This window comes from Penicillium manginii (assembly GCF_028828005.1).
Source record: "Penicillium manginii strain IBT 31320 chromosome Unknown utg000007l:1.0-2284322.0:1.0-2285126.0, whole genome shotgun sequence".
Taxonomy (NCBI): Eukaryota; Fungi; Ascomycota; class Eurotiomycetes; order Eurotiales; family Aspergillaceae; genus Penicillium; species Penicillium manginii.
In genome coordinates this window covers 1195302-1216401 of record NW_026643108.1, presented here as the reverse complement: position 1 = coordinate 1216401, position 21100 = coordinate 1195302, and the positions used below count along the sequence as shown (strand labels likewise).

Sequence of the window (21100 nt, the reverse complement as noted above, 5' to 3'; positions counted from 1 at the left end):
ATATGAAAAGATCCGAAGAGCCGACTAGAACGAAGCGCCGGAAGATTGCTGTAGCTTGCGATGATTGTCGTACGCGAAAAGTTCGATGTGACGGAGTGCAGCCCGGTATGTGGCACCCCAGTATCCGGAATGCAACCCGCGCTGATGTGACACCAGTCTGTGGGCCATGCAGCAAAAGGGCAGATGGAGGTAAGTGTGTCTATACAGGGGATCTAGAGAAGAAACGTGCAACCCAGAGGTCTGTCTGTGTCATTTCCTCGTGTATATTGTTCTCTATTTCACATTTCTAAGCATGTTCCAGTTATATCACAAGCCTAGAGGATCGAATCAAACGGCTTGAAAGCCCAAAGGCGTTGGAAAGAGCCTCACTGTCGGCGTTCACGCCAGTAAGCTCATTACGGCTATCTTTTATCATTTCTTGAATCTCATAAACCCAACAGCACCAGTCTCTATCATCGCTATCGCCAGCCGGAACCCCCGGGGGCCAACCCGAAACGCCGATCAACCGGATTCAACATACGGGGTTCTCCGATCAGCCCGATGCCCTTGATATTGGGGGGCGTGATGGAGTGAATGCAATGATGGGCTCTTTGGATGAAGGACGCGCTAGTCAGGGATTTTTTGGAAGCTCTAGCGCCGCGGGATTCATGCGTCAGATTAAAATAGCAGTTGATAGAAGGGTCTCCTCGCCACAAAGACATCCTTCAAGTTTCACTGGAGCTCTCGGCTCTAGTCTTCTGTCCAATCGCAATGAAAGGCACCAATCGACTGTTCCGGTGTATGTTTTACCGCCACGGAGAACAGCCGATTCTTTGATGGAGGTATATTGGGATTACGTTTTCCCCTTATACCCCTTTCTTGACAGCGGTAACATGAAGGGCGAATATACCAAGATATGGCGGGGGGATACGCAGGAACAGAATGAAAACATGCTAATGTGTACATTCAATGTTATATTCGCCCTCGCGAGCCAATTGGCCGACTTCGTTCCACCACACGAGCGAGAGGCTGCGGCAGATGCATTTTTTTCGCGCGCAAAGGGACTGTTTCAGTTCAATCTGTGGGACACGGGCTCCGCAGGGCTTATACAATGCCTTCTATTAATGGCACAATATCTACAAAGCACAGACTCAGCACATCAGTGTTGGATCGTCACTGGCCTAGCTATTCGGAATGCGCAGAGTTTGGGTCTTCATCTCCCGCAGACTCTTGCACGGTTTTCTAGCTTCCAAGAACAACAGCTTGCTAGGAAACTATGGCATGGATGTGTCTTGATGGACCGGTACGCTGGACCAGAATGCCTAAAAGATAATGATTCTAATATCTGATCTAGTGTTATTTCTATGACCTTTGGTCGACCGGCGATGATCTCGAAGATCTCCAGTGGGGCCGTTCCGCTCCCTGTCCTTGTTGATGATGAGTTCATCCCTGTCGACGCCACTGTAGAGCCCACACAGCCAACGCAGAAGCTTTCTATGATGGCTTTCTATGCCAAAACGTTGGAGCTATATGAAATCATGAACGAGGTGCTTCTTAGTCTTCACAAGCCAGTCTCTGATGATGGCCCAGAGGAAACTCATCAATTCTCGTTCACTAATACCAATACTGATGGAGAACACACAATATTTGAACTTGATCACTCGCTGACGCGCTGGGCACAAGGTCTACCCGCTCATTTGCGGACCGGATCCACAGAAGGAGCTCATAATCCTGTTTTCTTTCGTCAAGGAATTGTGTTGAATGCGAGGTTTGTAAATAAAACTCCACGGACTCGGAAATTGGAACGTATTCTTACCAACCATCATGCAGATTCTTGCACATTCGCATACTTTTATTTCGACCCATTCTGTCAAAGTACTGCACTATGCGCGATAACTCGACAAGCAATTCTATGATCGCGATCAGCAATTCCTTGCCGCGCCGGGTTGCATTGCAATGCTCGATTATCTGTGTTAGGGTGGCCCAAGAATCGATCGAAATGATTTACCAAAATGTGCCAGCTGATGGCACAGGTGGTCCACTGCCAGCATGGTGGTATAATATCCTTTGTGAGTTCTCCAAGGTCCCCAGGTGGCTCTAGTCCCCGGCGGGTGACGCCGATGTTTGAGCCACCTACTACCTAGGTAGGTACAAGCTCACATTTTCAGACATATATACGGCAGCAACGGTTCTCATTGCAGGGCGTCTATGTCCAGCGATATCAGAAGAGATAAACAACACTTCAATCACTCGCTCCTGGAACTGCGCGCTGGAGATTTTGCGCAAATATCAAAGCTACAGCTTTTCCGCCAGGCGATGCGTCGCTGCGCTTGAAATACTCTACGAACAGGTTGTCGCGGAAGGCAACCAACCTAATGAACAAGTAAATAGCCAGGGTCTACTCGACATCTCATTTGGGGAAGGTATGAACACTGAAATGATGGAAACATTCGAATTTCCAGACTTTCAAGACATGTCTTGGCTTAATAGTGTTCCAAGTAATCTCTTCTAAATAGTTCTTAGAGCACAAGTGGCTAGACCAGAGTGAACCTTGGGGGCTTTGGAGAATGATCAGCTCGATTTCAATTTCTTATTGTCACGTTCTTTCCTTCCTTATAACGCTTAAGAACTTAAATGCAGTTTTTATGCGTCCGAAGATCGATTTTTAAGAGTTGATCACTATTACAACACTAGTTACACGCAGCACTTTGTTTTCGTTGTGGACATAAGAAAAAGCGAATTCCAAAAAGCCCAGAAATAGCTCGTGCGTGCCCTCTATGGTTTCCGATGTATACTATCTGTTCGGCTGGCAACAGATTGCACCGCGATAATGGGTAACAAAGCAGACGCGGCGATAATGGCTACCATCACGCCTGCAGCTCCTCCAAGTCCCAAAGCGGCGAACATGTCTGGGAAATAAAAAGGACCAAGCTAAAGGAATTCCATGTTAATAATTGATCTTCCATTGATTGGTTTCCAAACGAACTTACAAACCCATAAATTTGACGACAGATATTCACAAATATGCCAACCTCTGCGGCTCTCTCCTTTTTACTTTCCACTGCAAATGTTGTCAGAATTGTAGTTTGCATCTGATTTCCAAAACTGGCGATTCCAGCACCCACGCAAGGGGTAACATTCCAGGTTGTAGCATGTTGTAATTGAAATCCCCAAGTCAATAAGCCAGCGATTATCGTCGCAAACGCAATGTAAGATAACCAGAGGCGATCAGCCGGGCACGAGTGGCCTCTTTTTTGATGTAGACGACGAAGGAACCAGTCAGACATCGGTCCACTGACCTGCTCACCGAGTACACATCCGACGATGATTGCAATGAACTGCAGACCAATTTGCTGGGCATCAAAGTTGAACCTTTCGCCAAATACTATGGGCATCTCGACAATCAACGCAATGTTGCCATAGCAGAAAGTAACTGCATGAGCGCAGGCGGCAATCAAGACCCGCGGGTATTTAAACATTTCAAAGGGGGCGATGAAATCTTGAAGACTTAATGAGCGGGAGCTGATCTTTCGCGGTATAATTTTGCCCCAAATTCCAGTCGGCTTTCGCTCGTTGTCGGGGTTATAAATTGTCTCGTCGCCAATCGCCAAATATAGCAGGAATTGGCAGAAGTTTATTATGGCAAAGATCCAGAAGATCCATTGTACCCCGATATGTTTTACAACAAAGCCCATAAAGAAAGGGCCTGCCGGCGTTCCAATTGTGGTCATGAGAGTCCACCACCCGAGCTTCTGGGCTCGCTTTTCGGGCTCACATAACTGTGTAATCACACCACTTCCGTTGCCGATTGGTGGCGAGATGAGGAAAGCCGTTAGGACGCGAGTAGCCATCTGAGCACCATACGATGTGCATCGAGCACCACCGATATTACAAGCCATGCTCCCCAAGACGGACAGCAGGATGACGTTGTATCGACCGTATACGGCGGTTAATGGATTCCAAATCAAGGGAGAAAGGCCGAGAAGGAGGATCTGCAACATCATTGGTCAGGCATTGAGTAAACAAAAGCTTTTCGTTAGATCTATCGGCGTGGACGATACCTGGAATGAAGTCAAATAGCTTGCTGCTTGTACAGTAACGCCATACTCTTCAGCAAACGCGTCATACGCTGGAATAATCCCAGCGGCCATGAATGTACCCATCATAGAATGGAAAGCGACCATGAGAATCTGGGCATCCTTTTTCCACCCGGGCCAGTTTTGTGGGTCTTGCGACGACTGTGACGGCCATTCTTCATCTCCAGATGAGTCATTGAATGGGAGTTTGGGAGATGTATTTTCGAGATGAAGAGATTCCTCTGGCTGGCTGGTCTTCATGGTTCGGTTGATTAGGAAAGGAAATATTATAACTACCAGTGTCGACGAGGAAATTCGAAGGTGTACTAGGCTCAAACCGCAACAGACTCGGATACCTAAGTAGCTGATGATGGTGATCACGATCAGAAGGCCCTAGGCCGCTTTTAAACCAAAATTATCGGTGTGGTGGATTCATCCAAAGCCCCTCCCCCATGGGGCAAATTTGATGCGGTATGGGGCGTGGGACTCCGCGGATTGACACCGCACTATTCATTACTGCGCTTGATTGGGGTAGAGACCTTGTTGATGTCTTGGTTTCCCGGCGGGTAAAGCTCGAGTCCAATTTTTTAAATGCCGTGTCTTCCTCGCTACAAATGCCGAGTCCGTTGTTTTTTTTGTTGATCCACCGTTCATCCCGAGGTTAAGCTGCTATGGATGACAATGATTCGGAGCATCACCCGAGAGCGGTTCGGGATGAGGTCCGACGCGACCGTGTCAGGCGCCAGGGGATTGGAAAATACTCATTAGGAGCATGGAAATGATGCTGTGGCATCCTCTTCCAATAATCGTAGGTAATTTCTTTTCGTGTCTCTCAGCCCTGTAGGAAAAATAACGACAAGGTGCGAAGGTCTCAGGGTTCCAAATTCTGAAATGGACGTGGGTATTTCATTTCGGGAACAAATTTTCGCGGTGATATCGATATCCATGCTTGGTCATTGATCAATCCAAATTTATCTTCGCAGATGTCGATTTTGGCGGATTCCCTAAAGCTCCTGTCGAGGTGATGAGGCAACATTTCGTTTGTCTTCGTATTTGCCTCAATTTTCCCCCTTTACCCCGTACCCAAAGCGAAAATAGCTGGAAGCGCAGAAAATATTCCTGGAAATTCCAGCTTCAACGATTCTGTCTTGCTGACCATCACGACACATTTTCGGGAAAGTACAATCATGTATTTCCAATAATTGTTAGGGACAAGAAGCAATTTACAATCGGGACAGCGATGGCCGAGAAAAATATCCCGTTTCCCCGCGAAAAGAACCCCCGCACGCTCAGGGGTATTGACCTCCGCAATTTAATCCGCAAAAAGTGAAGCTCATTGGTGGACTTATAGATCTATCTTGACTGCATGCATCCTTTCAGTCCTTGGCGCTTCCGTTTCTTCGAAGCGGGTGACTTATTCGGGTTATTGGAATCCGGCAGAATTCCAGGAAGTTACCAATAAATTCGAGACCAGAATGCCTTTGGATCTCTGGGATGATCACCGGAAGCATTGAATTCAACTCCGGTCGCAATGTTAGCACCTATTGCCTTTTGTGCCACATGGTTCACGCTCGCCTCTGCGACGCTCCATATTGTACAGAATGAGACATCAATCACAGTTGAGAACAATCGCCTAACTGCAGTTTTGTCAAGGACCGCTGGTCAAATTGTGGGTCTGACCCTCGATGGGAAGGACTTGTTGGGTCCAAAATCGGGGTCCACGGGAGTCGGACCTTATCTTGATTGCTACTGCATTCCTTCCGGATTTTATACAGCCGGTGCAACAGCCCCTGTTACGGAGGCTGTGGAGGGAGTTGACTCAACAGGGACTAAATATGGAGGTCTGATCTTGACAGATACATACACACCTACCGGTCAGCAATTTCAGCAGTACTGGTTTCTTCGTGAAGGGGAAACAGGCTTGCATATGTTCAGCAGGCTTTCTTATTATAACGAAACCACGCCGTACCTTCGCAATCTGCAGGAGTTTCGAACACTATTTCGCCCAAATACTGATCTTTGGACACATCTCACGTCGAGTGAAGTTCAAACTGCGCCGTTGCCAAGCAAAGATGCCATATCCAAAGAGATTGTAGTTCAGGATGCGACCTGGACATTCAACAATACGCCCTCTGATCCCTACTACACGCAGTTCTCAGATTACTTCACCAAATACACTTTCTCCAACCGTGCGTACTCCCATCATGAAATATTAATATTGGGAATTCTAAATATCTCCTCCAGATTGGAGAAACAACAGTGTTCACGGTCTTTACGCCGATGGTTCTACATCTAAAGGAGTCACATACGGAGCATGGCTAGTGATGAATACCAAGGTATGTGCATCGGCTGCCTGTCGGGCTAAGTAATTCCAAGTTTATATCTAACGAATATTTTATAGGATACATATTATGGGGTACAGTACTTTTTGTTCTTGAAGCCTTTTTTGAATGCACTGACGACATAAAACAGGGCCCCCTTCACTCGGATTTAACTGTTGACGGAATTGTCTATAATTATCTCGTGTCCAACCATCACGGAGAGGGAACACCAAACATCACCAATGGCTTTGATCGTACATTTGGACCCCAATATTATCTCTTCAATGGAGGCAAAGGCTCCACCTCCCTTGACAAGCTTCGTGCGGAGGCAGAGGCCTTGGCAAATCCGCAATGGAATGCTGCGTTCTACGATTCCATCGCGAAGCACGTTGTTGGATATGTTCCTTCTGGAAGAAGGGGCAGCTTGAAGGGGAAGGTGACGCTTCCAAAAACCGCAGCTCGTCCTATTGCTATCCTCACGGCCAATGGATACTACTTTCAAGACAACAGTGCGGCACCAAGCGCATACCAATACTGGGCCGACGTCGCATCGGATGGAAGCTTTAATATCGACCGAATTAAGGAAGGAAGCTACCGACTGACCATTTACGCTGAGGGAATTTTCGGCGACTTTGTGAAAGAGGATATCACGGTCAGTGCTGGAAAAAGGACCACAGTCCGAGACAGTTGGAAGCAAGAATCCGCAGGCGAAGAGGTTTGGCGATTGGGCATACCTGATAAGTCATCGGGTGAATTCCGACACGGGCAGAAGAAGGACTCGACACATCCCCTAAGCCCTCCGGAATATCTGATCTATTGGGGAGCGTACGACTGGACAGCCGACTTTCCTCAGGGCATCAACTATACTATTGGATCCAGCGACCCAGCCATGGACTTCAACACTGTACACTGGTCTGTTTTTGGTCCCACGCCTTCCAATCCACATATCGAGTACGATTCAACCAATGATTGGACCATTAACTTCTCCATGAGTAAGAAACAATTGCACCAAAAGAAGACGGCAACACTTACCGTTCAATTGGCGGGTGCAAAAACGGCTGCAGGTAACACAGATGTCTACAACGCCAGTGAAACATACACCAATTTATCCCTCGAGAGCTTCATAAACGAAAACAACGATCCACTGGTCATGACAATCGGCTTCAACCAGTCTAGTAGCTGCATCGTCCGATCTGCTGTGAGTTGCTATCAAATCAGTTCTCGGATGGAATTCCCGGCGTCATGGCTACAGGAAGGCAAGAATACCTTGCGACTTCATTTGCCTTATAATGCCACCGACACTGAGACTGCTATCCTTCCTGGTACTGTCTACGTACAGTATGATGCATTGAGACTCGAGGTGGAATGAACTCCTGAATAGCCCGCCCGTGCGCGGATATTCCCTCTGGTAGTTTGAATACTTTTAGTCACGTGAAGTATTCGAAATATTTATTACTTTATAGTAAAAGTACCGGTACTCTCCATCGCAACAATTGGTGTGTAGTCATGGTGCAAGCAGGCCGTCTGTCGTTTATACCTTGTGCGTAACTTTTTGTATAATACAATCAATCATCACCGGTCCAATTCTTCTCTTGTCTATCACTTACTAGTAAGGTTCTACCTTAAGGTACCTCTCGGTTAATAACCCCCACGCTATCAGGATCAACTAGGGACGGACCATACTACGCTCAGACACTACGGAACAATGTGGTGACGATCATCCCACTTTCGGCATCAGTTGCACCAATGTTCCTGCATGCATCATTCGACCTGTGCATCTCCGACTTCCCCGCTATTAAGTGTCATCAGGATGGTATTTAATCTGTCGATCCAGCTCTAATGACGTCTCTGGCGGGTTTGGGGGTGTATTATAACCGATCTATTTAGGCTAAACTATCCTGGACGCACTTAGAAAACAGCTCGCTTCCATATGGATTTTTAAATTATGAAGCAGCTCTTGGGAAGACGATACAGCGATGCTTTTATCCTCTCTGATATTTGCTGCTCTTGGAGGCACCACGGCCGTGGTAGCCGAACAAAACTACTATCAACCGACCTCGAAAGGCTTTCGAATGCAGCATGGATTTGAAACAGTCCTTGTTCAACCGTTCGGGTACGATGGCTTCCGGGTACGAGCATGGCCATTTCGGCCCCCGACCGGTCAGGAAATAGGATTTGTTTATGATCCTCCCCTTGAGGGACCTGAAGGTGAAGCACATGGACTGAGTTTCGATACTACTTTTCTTGGCAACCGGAGCGAGGAGCTACGAAATGGAAACACGATTGTACGCACTTCTGGATGGGGAGGTAATCCAGGTGGATATCGCTTAGCCTTCTACCGTGTCGAGACCAATGGGTCTGAAACACTACTCACGAACGAATATGCGCCGCTCAAATCAATCAACCCGCGCTATTACTCCTGGAACGGACCAGGAAGCGAATTTTCGGCTGAGTTCTCTTTCAGCGCGACTCCGGATGAGCAAATTTACGGAACAGGCACACAGCAGGATCATATTGTCAATAAAAAGGGCATGGTAATCGACCTAGTCAACTTCAACACTCACATTCCCACTCCGATATTCATGAGCAACAAGGGCTACGGCTTTGTGTGGAACATGGCCTCGACAGGTCGTATGGAGTTTGGACAGCTACGCAATAAATTCACCACCGATGCAGCTACTGTAGTAGACTATTTTATCGTCGCCTCAGCACCAGGTGACTACGATACACTCCAACAACGCCTGTCGGCACTCACTGGCCGTGCCCCCAAACCACCAAGCTGGTCACTTGGCTATATACAATCCAAATTGCGGTATGAAAACCAGACCGAGGTGGTGCAATTAGCCGAGCAGTTTCATCAAAGAAATATACCAGTCTCCTTGATTGTTATCGATTACCAGTCTTGGGCTCACCAGGGGGGACTGGGGTCTTGACCCCAGGCTGTGGCCGCGTGTTGCTGAAATGGCCCGGAGAGTGAAGGAACTGACCAATGCGGAAATGATGGCATCCCTTTGGCCGAGTGTGGCAGATGACAGTCTCAATTATTTGGAAATGATGGCTCAGGGGTTCCTCTCTGCCACTCGATCGGGTCCAGGGACAACCGATTCGTGGAACGGATCATATATTCGCAATTACGACTCTACAAATCCAGGCGCTCGCCACTTTTTATGGAAAACTTTGAAGCGGAACTACTTTGACAAAGGGATCAAGAATTTTTGGATTGATCAAGCGGATGGAGGGGCGCTTGGTGAGGCATACCAAAATAACGGTCAGAGCGATTATATTGAATCGATTCCTTTTCCGATGCCAAATGCCCTGTATGCTGCAGGATCCCAAAGCAGTATTGGGAAACTCTACCCTTGGGCCCATCAACAGGCTATCGAAGAAGGATTCCGTAACGAAACCTCAACGGAGTTAGGAAGCCCTTGTGACTATTTGTCTCTCAGTCGCTCTGGTTATATTGGATCCCAGAGATTTTGCAGTATGATTTGGTCTGGTGATACAACAGCAGTCTGGGAAACTCTCGGTGCACAGATTGCCAGTGGTCTCTCTGCCGCTGCCACTGGCTGGGGCTGGTGGACTCTCGATGCCGGTGGTTTCCAAGCCGATCCCACCGTCCCATGGAGTGCCAATATTGACCGTCCTGAGTATCGTGAGCTTTATGTTCGATGGCTTCAATGGACTACATTCCTGCCTTTCATGCGCACCCACGGATCCCGCGCTTGTGATGCACAAAGTGGCTATACGTGCGACAATGAGCCATGGTCCTACGGAGAGACAAACACGCCTGTCATTGTGTCATACATTCATCTCCGCTACCAGCTAGGTGAATATATTGAGGCACTCTTTTCTAGGCTCCATAGTACCGGTCGTATGATTCTTCGGCCACTTTACATGGACTTTGAGACTTCAGATGCCCGAGTGGCCGAATGGACCCAGCAGAACCACAATGTGACCACGCAGCAATACATGTTTGGACCGCGACTCCTTGTCACACCTATCACGCTCCCCAATATTACTGAATGGTCTGTGTATCTGCCTCGGACTGTTGGGAATGATACAAAACCCTGGACTTATTGGTGGACGAATCAGACCTATGCCGGTGGTCAGATGGTGACGATCCCTGCTCCAGTCGAGCATATTCCACTGTTCCACCTGGGATCCCGTGCAGATATTTTGAGTGGAAATGTCTTTGAATAATTATTGAAGGGCTCTCAACAGTGCCATTGGATGATTTTGGTATTGTAAAGACTAAACAATATGAACTCATGACTACTAGTAGTAGTATATCAATGGACCCTTTGCTGTTTCTAGATCAACTCCCCATTTATACTTATGCTCATATTGACACCTCAGGCATCAATCGCAGTCCCGTGATGTCACCAACCCCGCGGAGCTTTCCAAAGTTACCAAAAAAGCGTCATCTGTGCAAATTCAACATATTTTCGGCCTTGGAGCGATTGATCTGGCCATCCTTCTTTTGGTCCATCATTACTCCTTGTACAGGTTTTCAATTCAAACTTAACTTGGACTCTCGAAATGGGCGGAGGAAACCAGCCACCTCGTGTTGTCTCCTTGGAGGCCCAGCAGGCTTCGCTCTCCTCGCCTGACCCCAATGTCCACCTGCATGCCGTCGTTGATCTGGGCAGGTAAATCTCAACCTTGCATGGAAAGACCCATTTCTGCTCTATTATCCAGTTTCCCCTGTTAAAAACTAACTTTGGATCTACAGTAATGGCATCCGATGCTCCATCTCTGATCTCACAGCGCCGACCACTCGAGTAATCCCTACAGTTCATTTTCATCGTGTCAACATCTCGCTATATGAGGCACAAATCGACCCGGAAACTGGCAATCGTATCGCCATCCCTACATCCGTGATTGATCGCGTGGTCAGCGCCATCCTTCGCTTCCAAATCATCTGCGTGGAAATCGGGGTGCCCGCCACGAATATCCGACTAATCGCAACTGAGGCGACTCGAACTGCCATCAACTCTGCTCAATTCACAAGCGCCATCCGCGATACCACGGGAATTGAGGTGGAGTTGCTCCGGAAGGAGGAGGAAGGAATCGTGGGAGCATGGGGCATCGCAAGCAGTTTCTCTGATGTGGAGGGCCTCGCCCTGGACCTTGGAGGTGGAAGCATGCAAATGACATGGATCATCTCCCACACTGGTGAGGTCCAGATCAGCCCCAAGGGATCAGTGAGCTTCCCTTATGGAGCTGCTGCTTTGACTCAGAAACTGGCCGATTTAAAGCGCGGCAAGAGCAAAAGTGAGGCCAAAAAGGCCAAGGAACAGTTTCGTCAAGAGATGGCTGACAACTTCCGTACCGCATTCGAAGCTCTGCAAATCCCCGAGAGCCTGCGTCAAAAAGCCCGCAACCATGGTGGATTCCCTCTTTATCTGTCGGGCGGTGGATTCCGCGGCTGGGGCTACCTCCTCTTATATCTCCATCAAACTCGGGGCCAAGGCTATCCGATCTCGATAATTAATGGATACACCGCGCAGAAAAAAGATTTCGAGGATACTGAGGCTTTGAAAGAGGTGGCTCGGACCGCGCACGAGATCTTCCGTGTATCCGATCGACGTCGCAAGCAAGTCCCATCGGTCGCATTCCTCGTGAAAACCCTGGCCGAGTCATTACCGTATGGAATCAAGGAGGCGCATTTCTGCCAAGGTGGTGTACGCGAAGGAGTGTTATTCCGCAATATGCTCCCCGTCGTCCGTCAACAAGATCCGCTGGAGGTCGCTACCGCTCGCTATGCGCCTGCCTCGGCTCAGGCCATTGCTGCCCTGATCCTGGCTGCGCTACCCCGGCCATCCGCGGGCCGTTCAGTTCCATCATCAATCACGGTTCATCTGGTTCAAGCGTTTGTTAATTCCCTGTATTTCCATGCCACCATGTCCAAGGAACTTTCCTCCAGTGCATCTCTTTACAGTACCAGCACGGGAATCTTGGCCTCTACGCACGGAATCCCTCATGCGCATCGTGCCCTTTTGGCCCTAACCCTTCAGGAGCGGTACGGTGGAGAACTCCCACCACGCGATGTGGATTTCAAATCCCATCTACAGGGCATCCTCACCCCCGAGGAAGTCTGGTGGACCCGCTATCTTGGGAAGCTGGGTCTAGTTCTCGCACAGCTGTATCCGATTGGCACCATTGACACCTTCAAACCCCGTATTATTCCATCCGCCCGCTGGGCGACCGGTCTAGGTAAAAAAGGCGACAAGGATGGGTTGAAACTAACAATTGCGATTCAAAAGGTCGAATACGACCCCACCCATCTTCGCGAAGAACTAGAACACGATGTCCAAAAGATCAATAAGGTTGGCAAGCGCAAGAATTGGATTGGAGGTCGGGATGGATGGGGTGTCAAGGTGCTGGTGTCGGTTGAAGAAGAGGATCTGCTTGCCCAGCATCGAGACCCAGTACAGGGATATTAAGCATTTTGCCGGGCCTTTCGTGTCTTGGCCCCTGAAATGAATCTCGAAACTGAGTACGGAGTACTCCGTACACGTACATAAATGAAACATGGCATGCTGTGTCCCATTTCCCCTCGGCTATCTGTCTCAAGATAGAAGGACACGACATGCCAAGGAGTGTACCATCGACCGATGTGGGGATTTCGCCTTCACCAAAGCTTTGACAGAGAAGGCCTCGATATGGACAGTGTTGAGCAAGTGGTAAGTGGTTCGGGAAAAGTCGTGCATTCAGGATCCACAGTGGTGGAGACATGGGAAGCAAAATCCCTCTGAACCCTTCCGTTGCTCTAATCTATTTCTCTCAAGTCTTCGCCAAAGGAAATGGAGTAAAGCATCATGATATAAACGATTGCAATGACAAAACTTTTACCATCTCACCACATGATTAGACTTTCTTGGGTTGCATCTTCACCGAGGATATCCAACAATCCAATTCACAAAATCTTAGGGTTTGTAGGGCTCCAACCAGATTTCCCGGTTTCACCACCAACAGGCAGACGCCAAAAAGGGACCTAGTTCGGAAGCTTGAGTCGCCCCACCTCTGCCTTGTAGGGCTGATTCTCTTGGCAACTTGACTATGAGTTCTAATTTTGAAATTCTAAATTTTGGCCGAAATCAGGTTATCGCGCCGTAGCCGCTCGCGGTGGTAGTGAGGGTAACCTTAGAGTAAGGTACGGAGCAGATGATCTTATCTGATGCCCGCCCTTTTATCTGATTCATCTCCCATCTCCCATCTACTCTCATCCTTTCTTTCTTTCTTTCTTTCTTTTTCTCCAATCCCTCAAATTACTCCCCCCCAGTATCCACACCATGGCGGAGGTGAAGAATATTGACATCAATGAGAAAGAGAAAGACCTCAAGGAGTCTCCTCTTCAATCGGATAATAGCGGTCAGTTTGCAGTGTCCCATTTTCTCCTCTCGCTGCAAAACAAAAAAAACATTGGAAACCATTTGATTCCTGACTCCCTTCCAACAGACACTGACTCCGAAGCCGATGTCCTCCGTGCCGCTGGGATCGACCTAACCCATGATGATAACACCGAGAATGTTTTGACCCTTCGCATGTGGGTGCTTGCCATTGGCTTCTGCATCATTGCAAGTGGTCTCAACACTCTCTACACCCTACGACAGCCATCTCTGACCATTTCCTCAAATGCCATCCTTCTCTTGGCCTATCCTTTGGGGAAGCTCTGGGAGAAGATTGTGCCCGCCTGGAATGTGCCCTTGGGAGCTTGGTCTTTCAGTCTCAACCCGGGACATTTCAGTACGAAGGTATGCGACCAAGCGTGCCCACCCTTTGCGGAAATAACACCCAGTTCACACGAACCTCGCTTCTTAGGAACACACCTTGATCTATGTCATGTCGAACCTGAGTATCTACGTGCGCCTCGGCGCCGATGTCCTCGTGGAACAGGAAAAATTCTATGGCTACCACGCCGGCTGGGGCTTCCAGATTCTCATGACTTTATCTACCTTGTTGATTGGTTTTTGTCTTGCTGGGCTCTTCCGATCCATAGTCGTGATTCCCAGGGAGCTCATTTGGCCTGGTGTTCTCGGCGTGACAGCTCTTACGACCACGTTGCATAATGTTTCTCGCGGCGAGACGAGGTTCGTTCACAAATTGCTCTTTCAATTCCTCATAGCTCAACCGGTCACAGCTTCAATACCTGGAAATTATCCCGATATGCCTTCTTTTCGATCGTTTGTGCCGGCTCTTTCTGTTGGTACTGGTTTCCCGACTTCATCTTCCCGGCACTGAGCAATTTCAACTTCCCTTGCTGGATCAAGCCACACAACACCGTCGTCAATCAGATATTCGGCATGAAGTCCGGCATGGGTCTCCTCCCCATCACATTTGATTGTATGGGCCCCTTCCTCATTTCCACCTTGGTTTCACAACTTACCTTAATTTAGGGAGTCAAATCTCCTACGTCGGATCTCCCCTGCTGGTTCCCTCCTGGGCCATTCTTAATGTTTTCGGATCGCTCGTCTTTTGGATCTGGATCGTAGCTGTTGCCTGCTACTACACCAATGTGTGGAACACGGGTTATCTGCCATTCCAAAGCTCCAGTGGTAAGTGTCCTCCACCATGTTTCAACACCCACCTCTCACTCCTGAGCAATCATAAACACTGACACGCTTTTCAAAATAGTCTTCGATAACACTGGAGCCACTTACAAGGTATCCAAGATCGTGAATGCTGCCTCGGACTATAAGTTGGATGTAGCAAAGTACCTCGCTTATTCACCGGTAAGCTATCATTTGCTCTCACTCTTTTTCACATGGCGTCAAATCACTCATTACATCATCAATAACATCTAGGTCTACATGCCAATCACTTATGCTCTGAATATGTTCGGTCTGTCATTTGCCACTCTCACTGCCCTCCTTGTCTGGGTCACCCTGGACCATCGCCATGTCATGGTGGAGGCAGCGAGACGAATTCCTACAGTTGTTATGGAATCACTCCCCGGGCGGCCGAAAATCGTCAATGACGATGAAACAGGATCGCCAGAAGTTCCAATGTGGTGGTATCTGATAAGTTGCCTCGTTGCCCTCTTTATGACTATCTTCGCAGTTGAATATTGGGACGTTGGGCTCAGATGGTATGGAGTTTTGTTAGCTCTAGTGATCGCTCTGGTTTTCTTCCCTCCGGTTCGTACAACGTCTAATGTTTCACTTCCTTTCGTCTACTCCGGTGGGATACCTGACATATTGTTTCTAGCTTGCCCTTGTCTACGGAACAGCCAATACCAAGATCAACATTGACATCTTTTGTCGCATTGTCGCTGGATTTGTCTTTGAGGGCAGTGTCCTGGCAAATATTTGGTTCTTCGATATCGGATATATCACAACCATCAAGGGACTATGGTTCGCACAGGACATGAAACTCGCATATTACTCGCACGTAAGACCATTGATGATACTTCTGTGTTTCCTTGAAATTTCAGCTAATCTTTGTTGCAGATCCCTCAGCGTAAGCTCTTCCTTGTGCAGTGTGTGGGAATGGTTGTCGGCACGCTGTCCTCCTTGGGTGTTCTGAACTGGTCTCTGCACAACATCAAAGACGTCTGCACCGATGCGGCCCCCAATGGATTCACTTGCCCATTCTCTAAAACGCACTTCAACACTTCCCTGATCTGGGGCGCAATCGGGCCACGTCGCTACTTCCAGAGTGAAATCGGTTACTCATCTCTACTGTATTTCTTCCTCATTGGCGCCATTCTCCCGGTCCCCGTGTATATTCTCAGTCGCCGATACCCCAACTCGATGTGGAAACGGGTTCATATTCCACTATTCCTCGGTGGCTTGAATTACCTGCCTCCGGCGACTGGAATGAACTACGGCAGTTGGGCGATTATCGGCCTGATCTTTAGCTGGTTTATTCGAAAGCGCCTTCACGCCTGGTGGAGCAAGTACAACTTTGTTCTGAGCTCGGCATTGGATTCATCCGTCAGTGTGGCTGGTGTACTGATCTTCCTGACAATCTTTTTCACGGGAGCAAGCAAGCACTTTAAGTGGTGGGGAACCGATGTGTACAAGGTACGTGAACATACATCGTACTCGTGTTGCTATACTTGACGCGCGGTTTGGACGCGTTGCGTGTCACGTACATTTCTATTAGCAAGAACTCTGCTAACCCATGTCCACGGTAGAATACTTGCGACTGGAAGGGTTGCCCGCATCTCACGTTATCCAAGGGAGAAAAAATCGGATTGTGATCAGTATTGTCATTCTGATCCTATTTTAATCGCGCCCGGGCGTGGAGACGCGCCGCGGTCGTAGAGCGAAAATGGAGAAGAAAAACAAAATTGGGGGAAAGAAAAGGGTGTTGCTCGGGCGACCTTTTTATTCTTAGGTACCAGTTTCATAGAGTTTACTGCTAGTACCAGAGTAATTTTAATCACTAGTATCACTAGCTAGTAATTCCACGATCGCTGTTATGTCCATGTTACAAGGTTTAAGTCTGAGCCCATGCCCATTGGTACCTACTAGGTACTAACTAGTACTAGTAGTATGTAGAATATCTGAATCTGAATATTTAAGCCCTGGAGTTGGAACCCTTGATGTCGTCATCCCTCGCTGCGGGCGCCGGCGGTCGGTACCTAGATACTACTAGTATCAATTTCCAAGGTTGTTGGAACTATTGTGGATCTGTATAGAATGAAGGTGGTGCGTCCTGGTGGAAGATATATATAGCAGGATCCCGCCCGGGCGTGTCCACCTTTATCTACTACTTATACTACACTGCTCCGTGCTCCCCTCTTTTGTCAGAAACACAGCCATTCCCAGGTGTCAAAGTGGAATATAAACATGAATTGATAAATAGCCATATCTATAGTTTACTTGAAATGCATTTTTAGATGCCTGACTACTAATAGTACCGTACCGTACTGTATCAGACCGGCTTCTACCGACTCCACGTGCCGCATCACGTGCCGTACAATCTGATCTGATAAGATCATGTGCCTGCCCTGCGTGGCCTGCCTTTTCTCCGACTCGCTGCTTTCCATCTTAACTGCTGACTTACTATTCACCCATTACACGAGATATCTTGAGATTGGCTACCACGAGGGCATACTACTACGGGTATACCTCTTTCCATCTGTGATGTCTTCTGCTGGAACCAGACTGTCCACAGAATTTTCCCTCGCCCCCTAGTGGGTCTCGCCCAGTCGGAGAGTGGGATCATCGGCCTCCGCCTTTTCTCATCATCTCCCCGGACTGTCAACTCCCGCGAAAAAAGCACACATGCTGCGTCCCCGGTGGCTGGTTGTCGCACTGGCTTTCCAGTCGGCCTGGGGTAGTAGCCTTCCGCAAGAGGAACAATGCGTGACCGCCGTTTATTCCACATACAACTACATCACCTTTGCGGGAACCCCGGCAGGCGGGCTGTGGGACACACGATGTCAAAATCCCCTCAAGGTGGCCTCCATCTATGCAGCCTCGGAGACCTACTGTCGCGACAGTGAGCGCGCTGCAGGTCTAGCGCAGCTGGCATCCTTCTGTGAAGAGTTCGGCCACGTCGAACTACTGCCACGAGACGCCGTCGCTGAGAACTTGACTGAAGATGCTATCCGAAATATGCGCATAGTTGACTACCTTGAACTCTCTCGTGGCGACCCGGTGGAGACGCCGGTTCTTATTTCCGCCTCATATTTCAACGTGATGTTTAACACACTAGTACGCTCCCAATTCGTCCGAACTAATACTATCTACGCAAGGAAGCTAACCAGATGATCACTTAACCTTTATAGGATTCGTGGCAATATGTATCCTGGTCGCATCATGCATTTGGGTAAGCCAAGTCCATCAGGATTCAATATTCTCGAAAGCAAAGCTCCAACTGACGTCCGATGGAATAGATACATTGGCTATGCCTATTGGGCTGCAATCTTGTTCCTAGGCATGGCGTCTCACCTTTACAGTCGCATGATCCGTTCTCGCAAGGCCCGGGCGGAACGTGAAGTAGAGTCTAATACCTACCCCACGACAAGCACCAGGTACGCCATACCATGGATGGGAGATGCAGCACACTGGGTGCAAACACACCTGATCGTCCCAGCTCCCTTAACCGACGGGGACGGAAGTTGCTTGGATGTACCTTTACAAATCGAGGGGAGGCACTCGTGGTGGTCGGCTTTTGGCTCTTGAGTACTGTGCTGAGTGTAGTTGGTTACCGAACTTTCCCAGGAAACATCTAGTACGTGTGGTGTATCGTTGATCTTTGGGATGACCGCAGACGCTAATCAAGTTTAGTTGGCCAAACCCGACCGACCAGATTCTTCGGTACTCCGCAGATCGAACGGGTGTCATGTCGTTTGTCAATTTCCCTTTAATGTGGCTCTTCGGAGGTCGCAATAACATCCTCATGTGGGCTACCGGGTGGAGCTTTGCGACATTCAATATCTACCATCGCCATGTGGCCCGGGTTGCTACGCTGCAAGGGGTGGCACACTCAATCATCTACGTTGTGATATACATTCGAGGTAAGTGGCGGACCGTCCCGATGCATGGTGCTCGTCGTTGTGATCTGGAGTGAATGTTAAACAGTGCATACGATGTAGCAAATAAGCTTTGGAAAGGGCTGTCCAAGGTCTATGTACTCTGGGGTATTCTGGTAGGATATCATCTCGATTCGTCCCTCTTTTGGTAGATACTGATCTTCTTAGGCTTTCGTCGTGATGATTTTATTGCTGATCACCTCTCTTGACCGCATTCGATTTGCCACTTACGAGATATTTCTGATCACCCACATCTTGTTATCCGTGTTAACACTAGTTGGGTGCTTTTAGTGGGTTTCCGGAGACGATAGACCCATCTTGATTTCTTACTGATCTTTGATAGCCACTCAATCGTATTTGAAGGGCATGAATACTGGCAATATCTCTGGCCCGCCGTTGGAGTATGGGTTCTCGATCGGGGTCTAAGGATAATCAGGCTTGTCTATTGCAACATTCATATCGGTATTACCGGACGCAACAAAGTCCAGATGACTCGCAGTCGTATGTCCTATGACCAAGACGCCGATGTGATTCGACTAGAAGTCACGCCGGGGACGAAGGTGTTGCGGACCAAGCCTGGCGACTATTATTTTTTGTATCAGCCATTGCAGTTCGTAGGCTGGGAGAATCATCCTTTCACTGTTGGAGCATGGTCTTATGAGCCCAGGTCCGACAGATCACCTGTGAACCCCCCCCGGGAAACAAGATGGAGTGCTAGATGTCTCTCAACTCCCACTGCTGTCTGACAACCTGAACATTGAAGAAAACCAAGATGAATTTCAGGAAACTGCAGAGAAAACAAATGTCACGGGGATGAATTTGATTTTTTGGATTCGACCATATGATGGATGGACGCAGAAGTTGCGCCAGGAATGTCTTCGCTCCAAAGATCAGATTCTGGATACCACAATCCTGCTCGAAGGACCATACGGGCATAATTTCCCGCTGTGGAGATATGAGTCTGTGCTCTTGATTATTGGTGGGACAGGGATCGCATCTGCGGTCCCGTATATCCAAGATCACATCCGGCGCTCAGCAGGCGGAGGGGAGATCTCGGAGGAGGAAACTCGAATACGAGATATTGAGTTGGTCTGGACCGCCCGCCAAACAGCATTTCTCCATGATGTTGCCTCCCGCGAGCTTTTGCCTGCTTTGGGTCGTGAAGACTTTCAGGCATCTTTCTATGCGACTGGAGTCTCCGCAGCGCCTCCCCGCCGTGACCTTGCGGGCTTAGGGTGCGAGATCAGCACTGGTCGTCCCCATATCCAATCTTTGATCATGAGCCGAGCTTGTGATGCCTCTGCAGCTGGCTCCACGCTGGCAATTCTCGTGTGTGGACCGGCAGGAATGGCCGACGAGGCTCGTGCCGCAACCCATCTCGCGATGCGGCAAGGCTACCGGTCGATCAAGTACGTTGAGGAATCCTTCGCATGGTAGCGACGGTCGGTGAGACAGCCCAGCGTGTATAGTACCACGGGTTTGTGATGAGTGACGTGTGATGAGCATAGTGGTTCAAGAATCTGTGAATTGTTGTTCGGATTTCCCTGTTTAGACCTACATTAGAGCGTGCCTTTGAATTCTACGAGCCCTTTGACAAAAGCAATATCACGGCGTGCCGTATTTTCGATCATATGATTCGCCGGGTTAATCTGGGTTACTCAACCTGAATTCCCAAGATCGACAGATTGGCTTTGATAACAAATACCGGAAAACTTGCTTTGAAAGGGGAACAGCGCTTCCGATGCCCGGAATGGACCCTGCGTGACGCGGGCGGAAAAGGGGAAGCTGCAAACCCCTGCATGAGGTTATTGATTCCGAATTGAATTGAGGGGCGAACAAATCGAAATACCATGGTCGTTCAAATTGCCCTCATGTCGAGAAACGCACTACTTTTTACAGTCCACTCGCTATAGATGAAGTGGTCGGGATCTCCATCGCTAAGGCCCGGATCGAACTCAAAATAAAACAACCTCAGCAAGTTGAAATACTCTGGGGAAATGGCGAAAGCAGGAACAGAAGCAGCCTCAACCCCCAGATTTGTTGAGTTGATACATCATATCACTATCCACCTTGGTACGCCGATCACTCCGGGGGAACACCAACGCGAACGCTACCTGCACAGGAAAAAGCAAATACCAGTTGCAGCTCGGCAGATCTCAATTTCAAGCAGAGAACCTGCAGCCACATTCACTAGCTGCTAACTTGTGTAACTTCTGACACCGCCCGTGTTTATG

At 48.7% G+C, this 21100-nt stretch overlaps 7 protein-coding genes across 7 annotated transcripts; 6 read left to right on the top strand and 1 right to left on the bottom strand.

The window, feature by feature from the left end:
• Positions 1 to 166: 166 nt before the first annotated feature.
• Positions 167 to 2491, top strand: N7533_010390 (transcription factor domain-containing protein; the record flags this gene model as incomplete). The annotated part of the gene is made up of 6 exons (XM_057107040.1): positions 167 to 189; positions 302 to 386; positions 441 to 1282; positions 1334 to 1747; positions 1810 to 2048; positions 2148 to 2491. 6 exons carry the CDS (start codon positions 167 to 169, stop codon positions 2489 to 2491), a joined length of 1947 nt encoding a protein of 648 aa, XP_056956257.1.
• A 263-nt stretch (positions 2492 to 2754) lies between these two features.
• N7533_010389 (uncharacterized protein) lies at positions 2755 to 4316 on the bottom strand (the record flags this gene model as incomplete). Its single annotated transcript, XM_057107039.1, has 3 exons — positions 2755 to 2910; positions 2970 to 3971; positions 4041 to 4316. The coding sequence occupies 3 exons, from the start codon at positions 4314 to 4316 to the stop codon at positions 2755 to 2757; spliced, it is 1434 nt and encodes a 477-aa protein (XP_056956256.1).
• A 1270-nt stretch (positions 4317 to 5586) lies between these two features.
• Positions 5587 to 7745, top strand: rglB (polysaccharide lyase family 4 protein; the record flags this gene model as incomplete). Its single annotated transcript, XM_057107038.1, has 4 exons — positions 5587 to 6244; positions 6300 to 6391; positions 6457 to 6471; positions 6528 to 7745. 4 exons carry the CDS (start codon positions 5587 to 5589, stop codon positions 7743 to 7745), a joined length of 1983 nt encoding a protein of 660 aa, XP_056956255.1.
• A 607-nt stretch (positions 7746 to 8352) lies between these two features.
• N7533_010387 (uncharacterized protein) lies at positions 8353 to 10576 on the top strand (the record flags this gene model as incomplete). The annotated part of the gene is made up of 2 exons (XM_057107037.1): positions 8353 to 9188; positions 9277 to 10576. 2 exons carry the CDS (start codon positions 8353 to 8355, stop codon positions 10574 to 10576), a joined length of 2136 nt encoding a protein of 711 aa, XP_056956254.1.
• Positions 10577 to 10915: 339 nt separating this feature from the next.
• Positions 10916 to 12822, top strand: N7533_010386 (putative transcription regulator (RTG2); the record flags this gene model as incomplete). Its single annotated transcript, XM_057107036.1, has 2 exons — positions 10916 to 11025; positions 11109 to 12822. 2 exons carry the CDS (start codon positions 10916 to 10918, stop codon positions 12820 to 12822), a joined length of 1824 nt encoding a protein of 607 aa, XP_056956253.1.
• Positions 12823 to 13671: 849 nt separating this feature from the next.
• Positions 13672 to 16583, top strand: N7533_010385 (uncharacterized protein; the record flags this gene model as incomplete). The annotated part of the gene is made up of 9 exons (XM_057107035.1): positions 13672 to 14133; positions 14201 to 14469; positions 14505 to 14722; positions 14776 to 14934; positions 15014 to 15111; positions 15184 to 15516; positions 15587 to 15769; positions 15829 to 16404; positions 16518 to 16583. The coding sequence occupies 9 exons, from the start codon at positions 13672 to 13674 to the stop codon at positions 16581 to 16583; spliced, it is 2364 nt and encodes a 787-aa protein (XP_056956252.1).
• A 1030-nt stretch (positions 16584 to 17613) lies between these two features.
• N7533_010384 (ferric reductase family protein) lies at positions 17614 to 20303 on the top strand (the record flags this gene model as incomplete). The annotated part of the gene is made up of 9 exons (XM_057107034.1): positions 17614 to 18045; positions 18120 to 18160; positions 18228 to 18365; positions 18428 to 18565; positions 18622 to 18851; positions 18930 to 18982; positions 19035 to 19156; positions 19210 to 19367; positions 19630 to 20303. The coding sequence occupies 9 exons, from the start codon at positions 17614 to 17616 to the stop codon at positions 20301 to 20303; spliced, it is 1986 nt and encodes a 661-aa protein (XP_056956251.1).
• Between the last annotated feature and the right edge of the window lie 797 nt (positions 20304 to 21100).